Source organism: Westerdykella ornata (assembly GCF_010094085.1).
Source record: "Westerdykella ornata strain CBS 379.55 unplaced genomic scaffold EI97scaffold_6, whole genome shotgun sequence".
In the NCBI taxonomy this organism is placed as follows: Eukaryota; Fungi; Ascomycota; class Dothideomycetes; order Pleosporales; family Sporormiaceae; genus Westerdykella; species Westerdykella ornata.
The window spans coordinates 608,970-623,958 of NW_022986856.1; the positions used below are offsets into that span (position 1 = coordinate 608,970).

The 14,989-nt window shown below is 54.4% G+C and overlaps 6 protein-coding genes across 6 annotated transcripts; 2 read left to right on the forward strand and 4 right to left on the reverse strand.

Annotated features, from left to right (window-relative positions):
- Positions 1-1,155: 1,155 nt before the first annotated feature.
- Positions 1,156-2,486, reverse strand: EI97DRAFT_374076 (uncharacterized protein; the record flags this gene model as incomplete). The annotated part of the gene is made up of 4 exons (XM_033795433.1): positions 1,156-1,280; positions 1,340-1,475; positions 1,542-2,087; positions 2,190-2,486. 4 exons carry the CDS (start codon positions 2,484-2,486, stop codon positions 1,156-1,158), a joined length of 1,104 nt encoding a protein of 367 aa, XP_033655463.1.
- A 40-nt stretch (positions 2,487-2,526) lies between these two features.
- Positions 2,527-3,749, forward strand: EI97DRAFT_432016 (uncharacterized protein). Its single transcript, XM_033798070.1, has 4 exons — positions 2,527-2,728; positions 2,802-2,902; positions 2,996-3,243; positions 3,320-3,749. Exons 2-4 carry the CDS (start codon positions 2,826-2,828, stop codon positions 3,397-3,399), a joined length of 405 nt encoding a protein of 134 aa, XP_033655464.1. The 5' UTR covers positions 2,527-2,728; positions 2,802-2,825; the 3' UTR covers positions 3,400-3,749.
- EI97DRAFT_466039 (actin depolymerizing protein) lies at positions 3,670-5,205 on the reverse strand. Its single transcript, XM_033801511.1, has 2 exons — positions 5,039-5,205; positions 3,670-4,967 (listed from the first exon to the last, which is right to left on the reverse strand). Exons 1-2 carry the CDS (start codon positions 5,055-5,057, stop codon positions 3,886-3,888), a joined length of 1,101 nt encoding a protein of 366 aa, XP_033655465.1. The 5' UTR covers positions 5,058-5,205; the 3' UTR covers positions 3,670-3,885.
- A 344-nt stretch (positions 5,206-5,549) lies between these two features.
- Positions 5,550-6,884, reverse strand: EI97DRAFT_373959 (mitochondrial uncoupling protein 2; the record flags this gene model as incomplete). Its single annotated transcript, XM_033795425.1, has 6 exons — positions 5,550-5,715; positions 5,771-6,209; positions 6,312-6,507; positions 6,600-6,649; positions 6,702-6,749; positions 6,818-6,884. 6 exons carry the CDS (start codon positions 6,882-6,884, stop codon positions 5,550-5,552), a joined length of 966 nt encoding a protein of 321 aa, XP_033655466.1.
- A 989-nt stretch (positions 6,885-7,873) lies between these two features.
- Positions 7,874-9,922, reverse strand: EI97DRAFT_432021 (uncharacterized protein). Its single transcript, XM_033798071.1, has 2 exons — positions 9,381-9,922; positions 7,874-9,327 (listed from the first exon to the last, which is right to left on the reverse strand). Exons 1-2 carry the CDS (start codon positions 9,768-9,770, stop codon positions 7,987-7,989), a joined length of 1,731 nt encoding a protein of 576 aa, XP_033655467.1. The 5' UTR covers positions 9,771-9,922; the 3' UTR covers positions 7,874-7,986.
- A 313-nt stretch (positions 9,923-10,235) lies between these two features.
- EI97DRAFT_278627 (uncharacterized protein) lies at positions 10,236-14,965 on the forward strand. The gene is made up of 3 exons (XM_033794340.1): positions 10,236-10,785; positions 10,845-12,197; positions 12,253-14,965. Exons 1-3 carry the CDS (start codon positions 10,428-10,430, stop codon positions 14,868-14,870), a joined length of 4,329 nt encoding a protein of 1,442 aa, XP_033655468.1. The 5' UTR covers positions 10,236-10,427; the 3' UTR covers positions 14,871-14,965.
- The last annotated feature ends 24 nt before the right edge of the window (positions 14,966-14,989 follow it).

The window sequence follows — 14,989 nt, forward strand, 5'->3', positions numbered from 1 at the left end:
CGAAGACTGTTTGTAAGGGTATACGTACAATAGATCTGTCAACATGTGAATGAATATGTAATGGTACGCAGCAGCCACTGTTTTGATCGGAATATCGAAGCGAGCGGATCGACCAGCCAGGGCCACGGGGAGCGATCAGAGAGATAAGCTTTGGATGTGAGGCTTGCTCCTGCGAGTGCAAGAGCCGCGCTGTTCCTGAGGCTCGACGGCTTTTGGCGGCTGACGTTATCAAGGCGAATCTGCGATGGCTGGCGAAGTGCGACGTTTTGCAAGATGCGTTTGGAAGGGTGAGGAAAACGCCATGATATTTATCTCATCGACGGTTGCGACATTGTCCGGATGTATAGATATCGATAAGCGGCCAAAGTGGGGGGACGCGGGGGATTTCCCACTCTAGCCGACTACCGCGTACACTCGGGGTGCTCAAGGATGGCGACTCCGATGGGGCCTTTGAAGTCATCGAGCACACCATCCGACGCGAACCGCTTCTGCTTTCTCCACCGGTCCATAAGAAAAAAGCGGACCTCCAAGCTGGCGAGACCTCCAGGTTGCTGCACCGAATCCCCATCAATCGTCCAGGATAGGGACGGGAGCGGGTACTACACTCCCCGTCAGGTACTCGCTCAAGCCGGATGCGTATCAGTCGTGGTGTTGGCCCTTGTGCCCGTCATCCAGTCATAACTATGCGACTCCGTTTTGGTGTGGTGACTCCCGTAATGTTGAGTGAGTGCAACCTTTTCTTCCCACAATGCCCATGCTGGATGCGTCCGCCAATAAGCAACATTAATCCATAACAAAATCCCCAACACGCTGCAACTTCGCCAGTAACCTTCTCTCTGAGAACCACGCGTTAGGGTCAAGAGTCAGGGTTGCATCCCCATACGGCGAGCGCTCATGCCACGCCTATGAAGGCGCGCAATCCATTGCTGCACTCACTCGGCAGAATAGATTGAATAAGCGGGGCCAGAAGTTGGCGCATCCGAAACCTTTAAACCACCGACTCCACGGTCTCGAGGCTAGACATACTGCATGCCGCGAAACGTTCGCCATGCGGGTGGTGATACCTTCGTCATTGGCTCCGGCACGTGTTGGGAGAACGGGTTGTGAAACCTTCGGGGCCTGACAGAGGCATGGCCGTTTCCTCCCAAGAGTGGACTACTCCTGCGCTCCAGTTACTCGCCAAATCTGAATGGGAGTTGATGTTGGGTAAAAGGGTCCATCCTGAGTACCCTCAGGGACCAGCGGGAAGTCGAGGACCTGCAAACCGAAGCAATTCCGCTCTAGTCCACCCCACAAAATTAGTGCACTGACACGGACGTCGGATGTGATGTTTACGTACTACACGCGTTCAAAAAAGTCTCGAACGTCCGTTCATTACGTATGGTCGCCGCAATGAGCACTTGCAGCGTCGATTTCGCCTCAAAGAATTCTCTCAACGTCGAAACAAGGGCTGGGATGACGAATCGGTCGTATGTCTTTAGCATTTCTATTTTTCAGCCTCACTAATTCCGAGCATGTACTTGTACAGTGGGTGAACTTACGACGTCAGCCCCAAGAACCACATCTGGTAATTCCATGCCGTAATCTTCCAAAAATGTCGAAGCAATAACATGGCGGCCCCATTTAAGTGCAGCTGTTCTCACAAGACCCTGTGACGATTTTTCCGTATCCAGGCCATTGAGGAAAACATTCGCCTTAATCGCATCAACAACCGACTCGTCGCCGTCCGTGGAGAGGACCCTAGAGACTCCCAGGTATTTTGCACAGAGGATAGACAGCATTCCCGTCCCGGCGCCTAGTTCAAGCACGTTGCGTCCTTGTACTATTCTCCGACCCCCTTCGGAGACTAAGAACGAACCAAACAGGAGTGCCGCCTCCCACGTGCGAAGTCCAGTGGTACCGGATGCTGAGATGACTGACCGAGATTCGAGAAGAGTAACTGATGCAGTCTCAGAGGATCTGGAATCTCCCCTGTCGAGCGGAAAAGAGTATGTCACATAGGCCTTTTGCTGGGCAGATGCAGCTTCCGGGAGGAGGGTGGAGCTCAAGAGAGATGAAAGTTCGTTCATAAGATCATCTGATATCTCCTATATGAGAGAAAAAAGAAATGGTCAGTACACTATGTACAACGAGCATGGTGCTATCAAAATATCATGTAGTGCAGGAAGACCGAGGAAAGGGTAGAGTACAGGTCCCTCCAGGCTCTTGGATGGTAGACAAAAGGAAAGGTGAGGCCATACATCCTCCTCTGGATCCTCGATAGCGGACTCGATCTTGGTCATGAGGAGTTTTAAGACTCTTTGTCGATAACGGTCAGGGGGAAGAAAAGCGATGTTGTCGGAATTAAAAAGATTATCATAGATCCAGGCTTGCACATCCGGCTTCTTCAACTTCTGCGATTCTGGCCATCTCAGCTGCTGGACGTCAACTAATTGGAAGAACTGGCGACACAGTTTTTGCAAGTCGGGATCAATGCTCGACTCCATGGCCAAATAATTCTGCTACATTAGCTCCGTGGGGGTGAGATGACGTTGGGATATCGTGATGCCCAGTTGGGAGAAGGGATTGAAGAGTCTGAAGATGACTAAGCCGTCCCACAGAAATTAGCGAGCCAAGACCGACACACTTTGGCCCGCTCGCAATTTTGCCCGCGACGACACTTCGAAACGACAACCCGCGATCACGGCACCACCCTCCCTTCGAGCCACCTAGGATTGATTTCAGCTCAGTACGAACCTCTCCATCGCTCTTGAGACTCCATTCATGCAAAATCACTGCTAACACGCTTCTCTTCTTCACAGATCACAGCAGTCAATCCGCCCAATATGGCTGATTCGCAGGTCACGCTGCGCACGCGCAAGTTCATCCGCAACCCCCTCCTCGGTCGTCGCCAGATGGTCGTGTAAGTTCGACCCAAACAGATCCGAAACACACACAAGGGCAAACGTGTGGGTCGCAATGGAAAGGGCATTTGTTTTCTGACAGCCAACTCCAGCGACGTGCTCCACCCCAACCGGGCCAACGTGTCCAAGGACGAACTCCGCGGCAAGCTCGCCGAGCTGTACAAGGCGAAGAAGGATGATGTCTCCGTCTTTGGCTTCCGGACGCACTACGGTGGCGGAAAGAGCACTGGCTTTGCTCTCATCTACGACTCCGCTGAGGCGATGAAGAAGTTCGAGCCCCACTACAGGTTGGTGCGCTATGGGATGGCCACCAAGGTCGAGAAGGCCTCCAGGCAACAGCGTACGTCAAGTGCACCCGTCGGACTTGAGAGACGTCCGGGATGGTCCATGACAAGACAAGTACTGACAATGCGCAGGCAAGCAACGGAAGAACCGCCAGAAGGAACTGCGAGGAACGGCCAAGGTCAAGGGCGCCAAGAAGAAGAAGGGCGAGTAAACGACATCTCCAAGAGGGGGCTCGTTGGGATAAGCATGAGGTCTTTCTGCTGGCGCAGGGTGGTTCACGACGGGACGGGCATTATTCCGATGGGCCGCTTCGTGTACATGTACCCATACCTGAAAAGCTCTTGCACATGGACCGGCAAGATGGACGGCGTTCGAGTCTTATGTGTCTGCTAACCATCAATGCATATCATGGACCTTTGGAATGGAATGCGATATTTCAGATTTGCATACTGTGATTTGCTGGCTGGAACACGTGGGATCCCGCTCATGGTGAGGTTGCTGGATCAACCTAAAATCAATGTTCCTTTTTGCTAGGTCTATTCGTGTTCTATTGAACCAACACCGGCCATCGCTGAAATGTGAATATGTCCAGCGCTGAGGAGTACCAGCATACGTCTCCAGCCATGACTCGCTATCCATCCCGCTGCCAGCAGCCTCCATCCACCCTCTCCCACCCCATCCTCTCACAGAACACACCCTACCGCCTCCCGGGCCTCTTGGGCCTCGCAAACCCCTTGTTGCCCTCCTTCGCCTCCTCCACCCCCTTGATCTTAAACTCGTCCAACACCACCGCCTCAGTAACCTCGTCAGGATTCGTGACCTCGATCCTCCTCTCGACCTTCAGCCCGGCCTCCTGCTGCGCCATGGCAACCACGCTCCGCCTACTCGCCGCAAACAGCATGCGCTCCTTGATCTTGGACACGCTGGGACACGTGGAGATGAAGACGACGTTATCCGCGGCGGAGCCACCACCACCCGGCGCATCGTCGAACCTATAAAACACGTACCTAGGCTCCGTCGCCGCAATGCAATCCGCGATATCCTTTGGCGCCGACACGGAGGAAGAGGAAGAAGAAGAATCGACAAGTTCCAGCGTCTCCGTCTGGACATCCATACGCAACTGGACCAGATTCCCACCCCCCAACCCCAACGCCTTCAAAGCCTCCACGACCCCCTCGCCGACCCTCATCCCGACCCTCCCCACACTCACCAACCCCCTCTTCCTCCCCTCCATCCCCGCCCCCGTCCCCTCCACAGCCTCCGCCTCCCGTATCTCCTTCAAACTCCGCTCCTCCTCCGTCAGCGGCGCCGCGCTCTCGGCATGCGCCTCGTGCCGCGCCCACCCCTCGGCGCTCAGCTCGTCGGCCGCCGTCACGAAGAGCGTCTCGCGGAAGTGCTCGCTGCCCAGGTCGCGCACGAGCGTGAGCCGCGTGCTGGCGAAGAGCATCTTGGAGCGCACGGGCGCTGGGGAGGGGATGTAGGTTATGGCTACTAGAGTGCCGACTTCGGTTTTTGAGGAGGGGTCGTCGGTGATGGTGGTGTTGTTGGTACGGGTGGATGTGGAGGAGGAGAGGTCATCGGCGCGCTTGAGGAGAATGTATAGTGCTTCGTTGGGTTTCAGGTGAGGGGCGAGGTTCGCCAGGTCCGAGGAGAAGGATGCCGAGGTCGAGGGGATGGTGGTGAGGGGCACGATGCGTTCGGAGGCGATGGTGGCGAGGAGGCCGCGTTGGGACGGGGTGGTGAGGAGGGTGCGGAAGGCGGATTGGAGCTCTTCGGAGGCTGGGAGGGTGGTGTTAATACATATGGCGAGGAAGATGGAGGGGGAGGGTTGTGGACGAGGAAGGGTTTACCTGAGATTCCGGATTGCATGGTGAATAGGTGATTGAAAGATGTTGATTCTGATAGAAGGGTTCGGAGTTGAAAAGGCTCCCCCGGCAGTCTTGAAGCACTCCACTGCACTCTGAAACTCGCGTGGTGTTTGAGACACCCTCAGCTTGTCCAGAGTGAGATGTGCATGATGTGGATGTGGCGGTGCGGACCAGGGATCGGAGGGGTTGCTAAATAAGCCACACAACATCCCCTATTACTGTGGTAACGATTACTGTGCTCCCCATGTTCATGCACAGAGAACAGCGGTACAGGAAAAATAGTTTCTGGTGAATGCAATTCAGTTCAATTCGCCTTACAAAATGCAAATGCCTCATGCAAGGATCTGGTATCCCACAATATATACACAGCACAGCAAACAGCAATACTTCGCCTGCCTCCCAGAATTCAAATGAACCCTCCCGCCTCGTCCGTCTCGAATTCTCCGTCTTTTCGCTCTCGAGCCCCTTCATTCATTCATCTTATGCCTCCCTTTCACTCCTCGTATGTGCCGCCGGGGATCATTTCGCGGCCCCTCTCCAGCACACCTTTCAGATACTCGTACACAGTGAAGGTGACGGCCTGGCCGGGAGCAACACGCATTATCCGGGGAGTGATGCCCTTGTAGAAGCTGCGGCTTCCCTCCTGCTTCCACATGTCTCTGTAAGAACGGTCAGCACACACTCTTTTGCAACTTCCGTCTTCAATGTACGCACTTGGAAATGGTCAATATTCTTCCCAGGGCAGTCTGTCCCGGTTCCGCAGGTGTCTTCTGCAGCCTGGTTTTGATAGTATCGATAGGGGCGTTCGACAAAGGGCCCATAGCACCAGACACCAGACCAATCAGCATAGTCTCGTAGCCGGGCAGATCGGTGGTGCCGTGGTAGTTCTGGAGGGCAGAACGGAAATAGGAGTATGCGGTGAAATTGACGGCCTGGTTGGAACCCTGGCGGAGGGCAGTGAGGGAGACACCACGGTAGAGAGCGCCAAAACCTTCCTCTTTCACGACGGTATACAGGGCGTGCGCAGCGTTGCGGTACTTGGGAACGTCGAGGGGGTCCGCCATGGAGTGGTGCTGGGCTTGTAACCGGATCTTGACGACCTCCATGGGCGTGACGACGGCGACGGCTTCGGTGACACCGGCCGCGAGACCAGCTATGTTCGGTTAGTATGCGTATGATAAATGGAATTTTAGCCCAGGATAGAATCCCGTCTGTCCATCGCGCTGTCGTTATTGCAAAGAACTGAGCTACATACCCAAAAATGTGGCCTGTCCGCTGACTTTGCCCTCCTTATCCGCCAGCAACTGCTTGTACCACTCGTAAGAGGTAAAGCGAATTGCCATTTTAGGTATGATACCAGTAAGGACCGCACCCAGGCCTTTGTAGAGACCCAGCGGTGTCTCACGCTTCACAATCTCTGCACCAGTCTTGATGAAACCACGCTTGGGCGCCTATGACAGCTGTCAGTGGGAGCTCCAAAGTGACATTTGCTTTATAGGGGCCAACAAGGATTGACCAGATTCGCAGAAGGGGGCAAACATACACCAGGGGCCCTCGCTCGCCGTGAAAGCTGCATGCGCACTTTGATAGTATCTTGGGCACAAGTTAGACCAATCCCAACCTAGATACATCTCGGATTGTTCACCAAGAGGATGGCAGACAAGAGCCTCCATCATACCAGCACCACCCCCAGCTGTCCGATGCCGTCAGTGGCCATTCTCGCATGGGTAAATGGCCCAATTGCGCGGAATGCGAGCATACCGATCAGATTGGTAGCCGCCGAGGCGGGCTTCTTCCCGCCAGGGCCCTGTGTAGTCCTCGCTGCCATGATACTGAAGATTGGGGCTCGCGCCTGAGCTCTAACTCTTCAGAAGATGCGAAGTCGAGAAGGAACCAAGTTCCCGGAGATGACTGCGGCAAACCGGGAGTCAAGTGACAGGCAAACGGAGCTCTGAAAGTGATGACCTGAAAGCTCCAAGGTATTTGTCCGTTCTCAACTTAGTCGCAAATGGAACAAAGGAAGGCGGAGTTCAGGTGAAGAGGAGATTGTTCAGGGAACAGACTCAGACTGCGAGAGACGCACAAACGGGAGAGAGGTGAGGTAGGCAGATAAAAAAATTCTAAAGGCCGAATCGCAGTCATAACTCTTTAGTAGGAAACAGCTACCCCCGGGAGTGAGGGACGCGATTTGCCCCGTCCGAGCCTCGGTCATACCAAAGGTTGCGTGAGCCCAGACTTTGGGGTGCTTAGTTCGGAGCGGGCACGTGTCGGTCCCATTATTTCAGTTGGCGTGCAATCAAACGTCGAGAACATTACGCTTGGCTTTCGCAGAGGGCCACTGTCGATACCCCAGACGGGTGCGGGTGGGCGAGCGGAAGTTGAGGCTTTCGGCTTGTGATCGGCTGCTGGGAGCCATTTCCGGCCATCGAAGAAGAGAGAGGAACATCACCACGTTTGCTGGCCCAAATGACTCTCGTGTCACCAATTGCGGGTTCAGTGGAGAGAGCGGCGTGATCCAACCATGGTGGCTACATTATGGTAGCTCGGTGCCGGGATCGGTGGCTGTTGTTCTCTTTTTGGCTCCTCTACTCAATGGTGCGAGATGGAGGTTCGAGGCATGACGTTGATGGGGATTCAATCTAAGTTCGGTAACCGCGGCTTATTCAGCAAGCCTACGAAGTACACAAAGCTGCATTCAATGTTTGCGGGGCTTCAGGTCCGGCTCCTCCCGCAGGCCACGTGCCCAGTCGCTCGGCAGAACTCGGGACATCGGGAAACAATTGGCGGAGATTCACATGTGGGATGAAGATGAAGATGCTCGTCTGGTTAAAGGTGGAAGGTAAACCGCACACGGCTGTTGTACACCTATTATCATTATCATACGAATACATGGAACATATTCCCGTACCAATACCGTCTAGACGCATCACTCAACGCCTCCTCCGCAGCTCGAACAACGACGTATCCTGACCCTCGGGGTCCTCCGCTTCGTCCATCTCATCAGACGAATCCATCTCTGCTGTCTCTCCCGCAGCTTCCTCTGGGCGAACAAGCTCCGGCTCCTCTACACTAAATCCCACTTCACCCAGCACAAAATGTCCGAAATAGAGAACGGCTTCTAGAAGCTCCTCCCCAGTCGGCACAATGTTCTCGCGGGGCAGCAAGAACCCGTAACTACCCGTGTCGCGAAGCTTGATCTGGTACGCGTACTTGACGCCCAGATCGTGGTAGAACCAGTCAAGAGCGCTCCCGCCTGTCGACTCGATGCGCGGAAAGACAATGCGTCCATCCTTGCCCTTGGGGTTCTTCTGCAAGGCAACGTTGCCCTCGCATGCCGAAGTGACCTTGTAACTGTGGCCCTTCCTGGAAGTTCGGATTGCCTTGGCCAGACCTAGGCCTAGCTCCTCAAGGTCCTCGACGGTGGGTGGATCGTGCTCGCATGTATAGGAATACGGGTAGAGTATTTGCTGCGAATACGAATGCATGTCGAACAGACCCAGGAATTCCACATTGTTGTTCTCCGTTTCGTTCTTGGCCCATTCGGCAAACCGTTGAGCCTCTACCCCATCAAAGGGAGCATCGCCGGCATAAGACTCGCTGCACGGATTCGAGTGCGTCGTGTTACCGTTCCATTTGAACGAGTAGGCGCGATCCAAATCAATGCCGTGGCAGAATCGAAGGCTGGTCGGCTGCCGGTTCTTCCTCCATAGCCGATCGGTTTCCCAAGAGTAGACGTATCCGTCAGGGTTCAGCGTAGGAACAAAGACAAAATCGAATGCTTCAAGCATCTTGCTAACCGAGCGCACTTTGCCGTACGAGTTGATCAGGCTCCAGGCAATGTAATTGACAGTGCTGGTAGATATCCACTCGCGTGCGTGGGATCCGCCAGTGATGAGGATGGTTTTGCGCCGAGCTTGCTTTTGTTCGTCGTTGGTAGGGTGCACCCCAACGCGGAGCGCGGGTATATCCCGTCCTTCGTAACTGATGCCAACATTGATTTTGCGCACATGGGTGCTGAACATGGAGGCCATGAGGTCCATCCACGGTACAATGACATTTAGGGGTTGATAATCTTGAAAGAATGGGTGCTCTCGTTTCGACTGGGAGGAAGGCATCAACCGTGGGGAAAAGGAGCGATCGGTATCATGGGGCTGTGTACCAGACGGTGTGGGGTAAGAATCGAGGATTGCGTGCGCTAGATCCAAGTCGCGCATAAGAGGAACGTGAGACTTTTGAAGGGAGTCGGGGAGAAGGCCCATCAACGAAGGTACCTGTGCTGTTAACAAACAGATCGGATGTCGTGGTTGAAGAGGGTGTTACTCACCACATCCTGGGCTATCCGAATGTCCACCCAGTCATCGTTGAACTCCCACACATCGAGAAACAGTACCTCCACTGCCTCCGCAAGCGCTGAAGCCTCCTCTGCGCTCGTGATTTTAAACCGCATCACCATGTCATGGCCATAACGGGCGAATAGTTTGCCCTCGGCAGCACCACCATTGCTAGAAGCGATGCCATGGGAATGTGTTCCTAAGATCTTCTGTGCCTCGCCACGCCCACAGATCTTCTCTATGATGGCGGTTGACAGCCGGCGCCATGAGGACGGTGGTCGGTCATAACTCGCAGCGGAGCCCGTGTCTGGATGCGGCGCGGCGGCGATTAGTGTCGGGCTCAGGAACAGGAGGCTCACAAGGGCGAAGGAGGGGGGCCGCATGGCTAGTAGAAAGTGTATCCGCCCGCAAGCGCCGGGGGGAGCGTCGGTTCTGGCTCACATGCGGCTGCAGCGAAGGGTTCGAATGGAGATGTTCCTTTAACTGCGACTGCTGCCTGCAAATCCTGTTCCAAGGTTGTTGAGGAAAACGAAACGTCAACCTTGGAATGATAGTCAGTATAATCACGTGATAATATGTTCACCGCCACACTTATGCGCCACAGCCAGCCCCAGGCTCCCGGCAGCCCTCCAGTCGGCGACGACCAGCTCCGCATCCATCCACGCAATGCTCTCGTGTCGTGTGTGTGTGTACGACCGCCGACTTCAGACCTGTCCCAGACCTGCTCCAATGCGACCCCGGCCTTGTGCCTGACTGCCTCGTCCCCCGACCGTCTGCGAGCCTCCTCCCATTATTTACTCTCCTTTTCTTCGTTTCCCCCCCCTACCGTGTCTCCCAACCCTCACCACCTCGTTCGGCCGTCTCTTCCGCCCCGGACCAACCCAGGCCCTTGATCTCCAGAGACCCTGGCACCTCAGCCTTAGGAAAGCAGTGCCGCTGCTCCTTGGACTCTCCGCCTCATTACGCACTCTCCATTGTGCCATGCTCCCCGCTGTGCGACCCATATATGCGTAGATGACTTGCTAGCCTGTGCGAGCGCGATGCCTCTGAGGGGCCTCCGAGCGAACCGCAGTGAACGAGATCTTAACCGCCGCAGCACACTTGAACCCACCGCCCTCTTCAAGAAAGGCTCCTCCCCTGCCGACCATGCGGACGACCGGACTGGCGGACGAATCGCTGTCTCCGAAGATGGTGGACGCCCTCATTTTGGCGATGTCGGAGACATTGGCGAAGACAGTTCCCCCTCGCCGTCTACTCACGAGCCTACACCCAAGGCCCGACGCTTCAGCCTGATGCGTTTCCGCCATGCCTCGGACTCACACCTGTCGTTGAAAGCAAAAGAACACGCAGACTCTGACGCTCCGCCCGTTCCCGCAGTTCCTGCAACCTCCATAGCTAGTATGTCATCCTGCGATTCCAAGTCAAGTAGGGTCCGTAAGCATTGACATGAATCGCAGCGCCCTCCATCATAACCACAGCACCCACCATTGTCGATCATGACGAGCCTACCATCCCGCGCAAGCGCGGAAGAATGCAACAGTTCAGTTTGCGTCGCCGTTCTCTCGATCCGTCCTCGAGCCAACTACCCGGTCTGCGGAAGTCGATGGATAAGAAGCATAGTGCAGACATTAAGAGAGGGCCTTTTTCGTTTATGCGAAGTCAAAATGCTCTAATAGAAGAGCCAGGGAGGCTGTCAATCTCAGAGGCACCGGACACGCTCGTCCCTTCTGCCCGGGGCACTGCGCAGGAAGGCGCGTCGTCCCTGTCTCTCTCCGTACCCAGGGCGTCAGAGTCTTCACGGTCTGACGCCAGTTCAGGCGTTCACATCTCCTTTGAACACACTCCTAGACCACGGACTACCCCTAAATCCAGTACCTCACTGTTCAGCCTCGGGCGTAAGAAGCAGCGCGCATCTCTATTCCCGATACCTATGAAAGTTACAACCCCTCAATTCCCAAACACCGCACCTGCTACTCCACGGGCTTCTACGAGCGGGGTCAGTTCCGGCTCACCGCATCATTCCCCCGGAGGCGAAAGCCCCCCTTTGACCGCCATCAACCACAATCGTGTGCAGAAATCAGAGAACGGTACCACGACCCCTCCACATTCCTCATCTCAATTTGCGCTAGCCGCTGCGTCTCTGAACGATGCATCGGGAGGAGATTGTCTGCTTCGAAACGATTCAATCCGGTCGGTTCGATCCGCGCATTCCTCGCCGAATCGTCGGCCGAATCGCCTCGCTCTCCGAGGTCGGTCTTCAACGATGGGATCATTAGGAGCGCGGTCTGAGGATGTACCACCACCAACTCCGCCATATATCGCAAGTGGCAGAACCTCCACCTCGACAGCCGGCAGGAGTAGCTTCAGCAACTTGTTTAACTTAGGAGCAAGATTCCGTCAGAACCCTGAGACATACTCTCCCCGCCACGGATCACCTGCTCACGGATTCTCGGGGAATTCGGGGCCGTTGTCACAGCAAAACTCTCTGAATATCAGCCGAGAAGCCCTCGTGCTACCCGACCGTGAGGAGGGTGAAACGCCAGGGCATTACTTGGAACGACTGGAGGAGAATAACATTGACAAGAGCGTAATTGCAAGTTTGCTTACGAAGAAAGATGACGCCTTTCTGCTTGCAGTATTGCGAAGCTATATGCGGAAATTTGCCTTCTTCGGAGATCCTATCGACATGGCAATTCGCAAGTTATTGATGCAGGTGGAACTGCCAAAGGAAACTCAGCAGATTGATCGAGTACTTCAGGGGTTTGCTGACCGCTACCATGAATGTAATCCTGGTATATATATCAATCCTGGTGCGTGCAATGAGGTCTTCCTCTCGTTACGATTTTTGGCTGACAGTTTCTCCAGACAAGGCCTACTTTATTTCCTTCTCGATCGTTATTCTCCACACCGATTTCTTCAACAAAAATAACAAAAGGAAGATGCAAAGGAACGACTACATCAAGAATTCATCTTGTGAAGGCGTCTCGGAAGATGTATTGGGATGCATATACGACAATATTGTGTACACGCCTTTCATTCATATTGAGGATGAGGTTGATCTCAAGAACATCGCATCTCGACGAAGTAAGAAATCGGCGGTACTTAAAGGATCGCTGCACGATCCAGCGAAGAAGGCGGTCCGAGAGCCGCTTGATCCGTACACGCTCATCTTGGAGGGCAAACTCGACATACTCCGACCCAATATCAAGGATGTCATGAACCTGGACGACCCATACGGCTATCTCGGTTCGGCACCGACGCTCGATATCCGGAACCTCTACAAATCATTTGCGCGCTATGGAGTCCTCCAGATTGTGTCTTCTAGGTCAAGACCGGAGGCCTTCATGTCGCAATCGTCGCAGGAGAACCCGCTGGATTCATCGGTAGGCATCGTGGAGATGCCGGTCACTAAGATCGGAGTGTTGTGGAGAAAAGACACGAAGCGGAAGAAGGCACGATCGCCTTGGCAAGAATGGGGAGCAGTGCTCACGCGTTCTGGACTTTCCCTCTTCCGAAATTCTAGCTGGGCGAAGAACCTGATGCACCAACATGATCAACATGAGAAGCATGGAGACGGAACCCCGGTAGTCTTCCAGCCACCTCTGCACGAGTTCAAGCAGGATCATATCATTCCGATGGATGGGGCAGTTGCACTTGTCGACAATACGTACAAGAAGCACAAGAACGCGTTCGTAATATTTTCGAAGGCGGGAGAAGAGACCTTCTTGGCAGACAACGAGAAAGATTTGAACGATTGGTTAGGGATGATCAACTACTCGGCCGCATTCGAAACCCTCGGTGTCCGCCCAAGAGGACTCATCGGAGCACTATATGATGGCCAAAGGCATCGCGGCATCCGGCGACTGGAGTCATCGCATTCCACAACGTCCGTTTCGACGCCAACCGGCGAAGTCACCATCCAACGTGGGCGAATTGACAAGCAGTTTGCTCAACAGATTATGAGCGCACGAAGAGAACTTATGCAAAAGCGTATTTCCGAGTCTGAGGAGCGACTTACGCAATGTATCAAGCAACTTGAAACACAATTGAGAGATGCCAGGCATCTTCAGATTCTTGCACCCATTCAACCTAAGACCAGAGACCTTCTAATCCATGCAGCCGGACGTCTGTCGGCAAAACTCAAATGGTCGCGGATTGAAATCTGGCGTATGAAGTGCCACCGAGACATCTTGGCCCAAGAGTTGCAGGAAGAGAAGCAGAGCACCGGCGATCTTGCATCTCAAAATGAGCGCCTTGATACCACGTCCCCCCTGGTGCAGCAGCAACTCTCCCCTCTACCGGCTAAGAAGCCCTCCAAGATCGTCGGACTGACGCGTCTCACTTCTAAAACTAGCTCACATTCAGGAAGCCAGAAGCCGCCTCCTTCTCCCACCGTCTCTATCGCAAGACCAGGCACCAAGTCTTCAAGAGATACCGAGATTGGCGGAGACGATGCGTTCAAAACTCCTCCTGAAACATCGCGTCAACCAAGCCCCAGTCATCTTTCTGCACCATATGCGCATATGCCAGTCACCCCTCAGTCCCTCCATTGTCCGGAGCCTATGACGAGTTCTTCCACACAGTCTCCGAAGCTGACACCCTTCGATCGACGTCTTTCTACATCCTCGATCGGCGGAGGGACCTTGAGTTCCGATGATCGCTCTGATGTAGAATTGCGGTACGAGACACCGCCGCCCATCGAGCCTGCGAAAACGGACCGGCCCAGCACCCCCGAATCGGCTCCCACAAATGGGCTTCATCTCGACGGCGGCTCCGACTCTGAAGCGGATCGGCCTCCTGCTGCACTTACCGGCTCACCGGAGTCACGGTCAAAGGTGAGACGGAGCTTGCATCGCACGTTGCGAGATTCTCATGCGGGATCATCTCACCGTCGAGGACATAAGACGAGGGATTCTGCATCTACCATCGTCAGTGATGATACTCACGAGAGTGAGGGGTTGGCGAGGAGGAAAGGTAGTTTTACTCTTCACGGCAAGAAAGCCTCCGTCATCACCTTTGGGCTTGACTGGCAGAACATGTCCGCAGAGGAACGACTGAAGATGAGAAAACAAGCCCATGAGGCATTGGAAACAGGTTCTGCAGAAGATAAGGAGGACGGCACTCGCGGTCGGTCACACTCCATCGCAACCGCCAGTACTGGTACCATTCTTACCTCGCCCCGCGCCAACGACCAGGACGATCCGACGCCTCGCCCCTCTCCCGACGACATTCAGAAGAAGCGCCATGTATCTTCACAAACCATTACGCCTGCCAATTATCGAGCCTCTTCGGGCGCCCACGACTCCGATGCTCGGTCCATGAAAATGGAGATGAGCGGAATTGAAGAGGAAGCAACCTCGAAGTCGCTCGAATCAGCAGCGCAAGAAAAACCAACGGGGGAAAAGGCAAACCTTGAGCAACCCCATATTGAGAACCCAAATTCACAAGCTGGCGACCAGAAATCAAAAGCTCCCGAAGCTTGATCGATCCTGCTTGTTTGCGCAACAATTCATGTATATGCCTCGGATTTATCCATTGTCGAACCTTCAAGATCTTAGCGTTGCATGGGAGTGGCTCTCCCCACAATATGAGTTCTACCGCA

What these genes read in the sequence shown, in the direction of transcription:
- EI97DRAFT_278627 (XM_033794340.1), top strand. Translation starts at nt 10,428, where the DNA reads ATGCCTCTGAGGGGCCTCCGAGCGAACCGCAGTGAACGAGATCTTAAC. An exon ending in TCCTGCAACCTCCATAGCTA is followed by an intron (nt 10,786 to 10,844) that starts GTATGTCATCCT and finishes CATGAATCGCAG; the next exon opens with CGCCCTCCATCATAACCACA. An exon ending in TGGTATATATATCAATCCTG is followed by an intron (nt 12,198 to 12,252) that starts GTGCGTGCAATG and finishes CAGTTTCTCCAG; the next exon opens with ACAAGGCCTACTTTATTTCC.
- EI97DRAFT_432016 (XM_033798070.1), top strand. Translation starts at nt 2,826, where the DNA reads ATGGCTGATTCGCAGGTCACGCTGCGCACGCGCAAGTTCATCCGCAAC. An exon ending in GGTCGTCGCCAGATGGTCGT is followed by an intron (nt 2,903 to 2,995) that starts GTAAGTTCGACC and finishes AGCCAACTCCAG; the next exon opens with CGACGTGCTCCACCCCAACC. An exon ending in GAAGGCCTCCAGGCAACAGC is followed by an intron (nt 3,244 to 3,319) that starts GTACGTCAAGTG and finishes GACAATGCGCAG; the next exon opens with GCAAGCAACGGAAGAACCGC.
- EI97DRAFT_432021 (XM_033798071.1), bottom strand. Translation starts at nt 9,770, where the DNA reads ATGCGGCCCCCCTCCTTCGCCCTTGTGAGCCTCCTGTTCCTGAGCCCG. An exon ending in TTCGGATAGCCCAGGATGTG is followed by an intron (nt 9,328 to 9,380) that starts GTGAGTAACACC and finishes TTAACAGCACAG; the next exon opens with GTACCTTCGTTGATGGGCCT.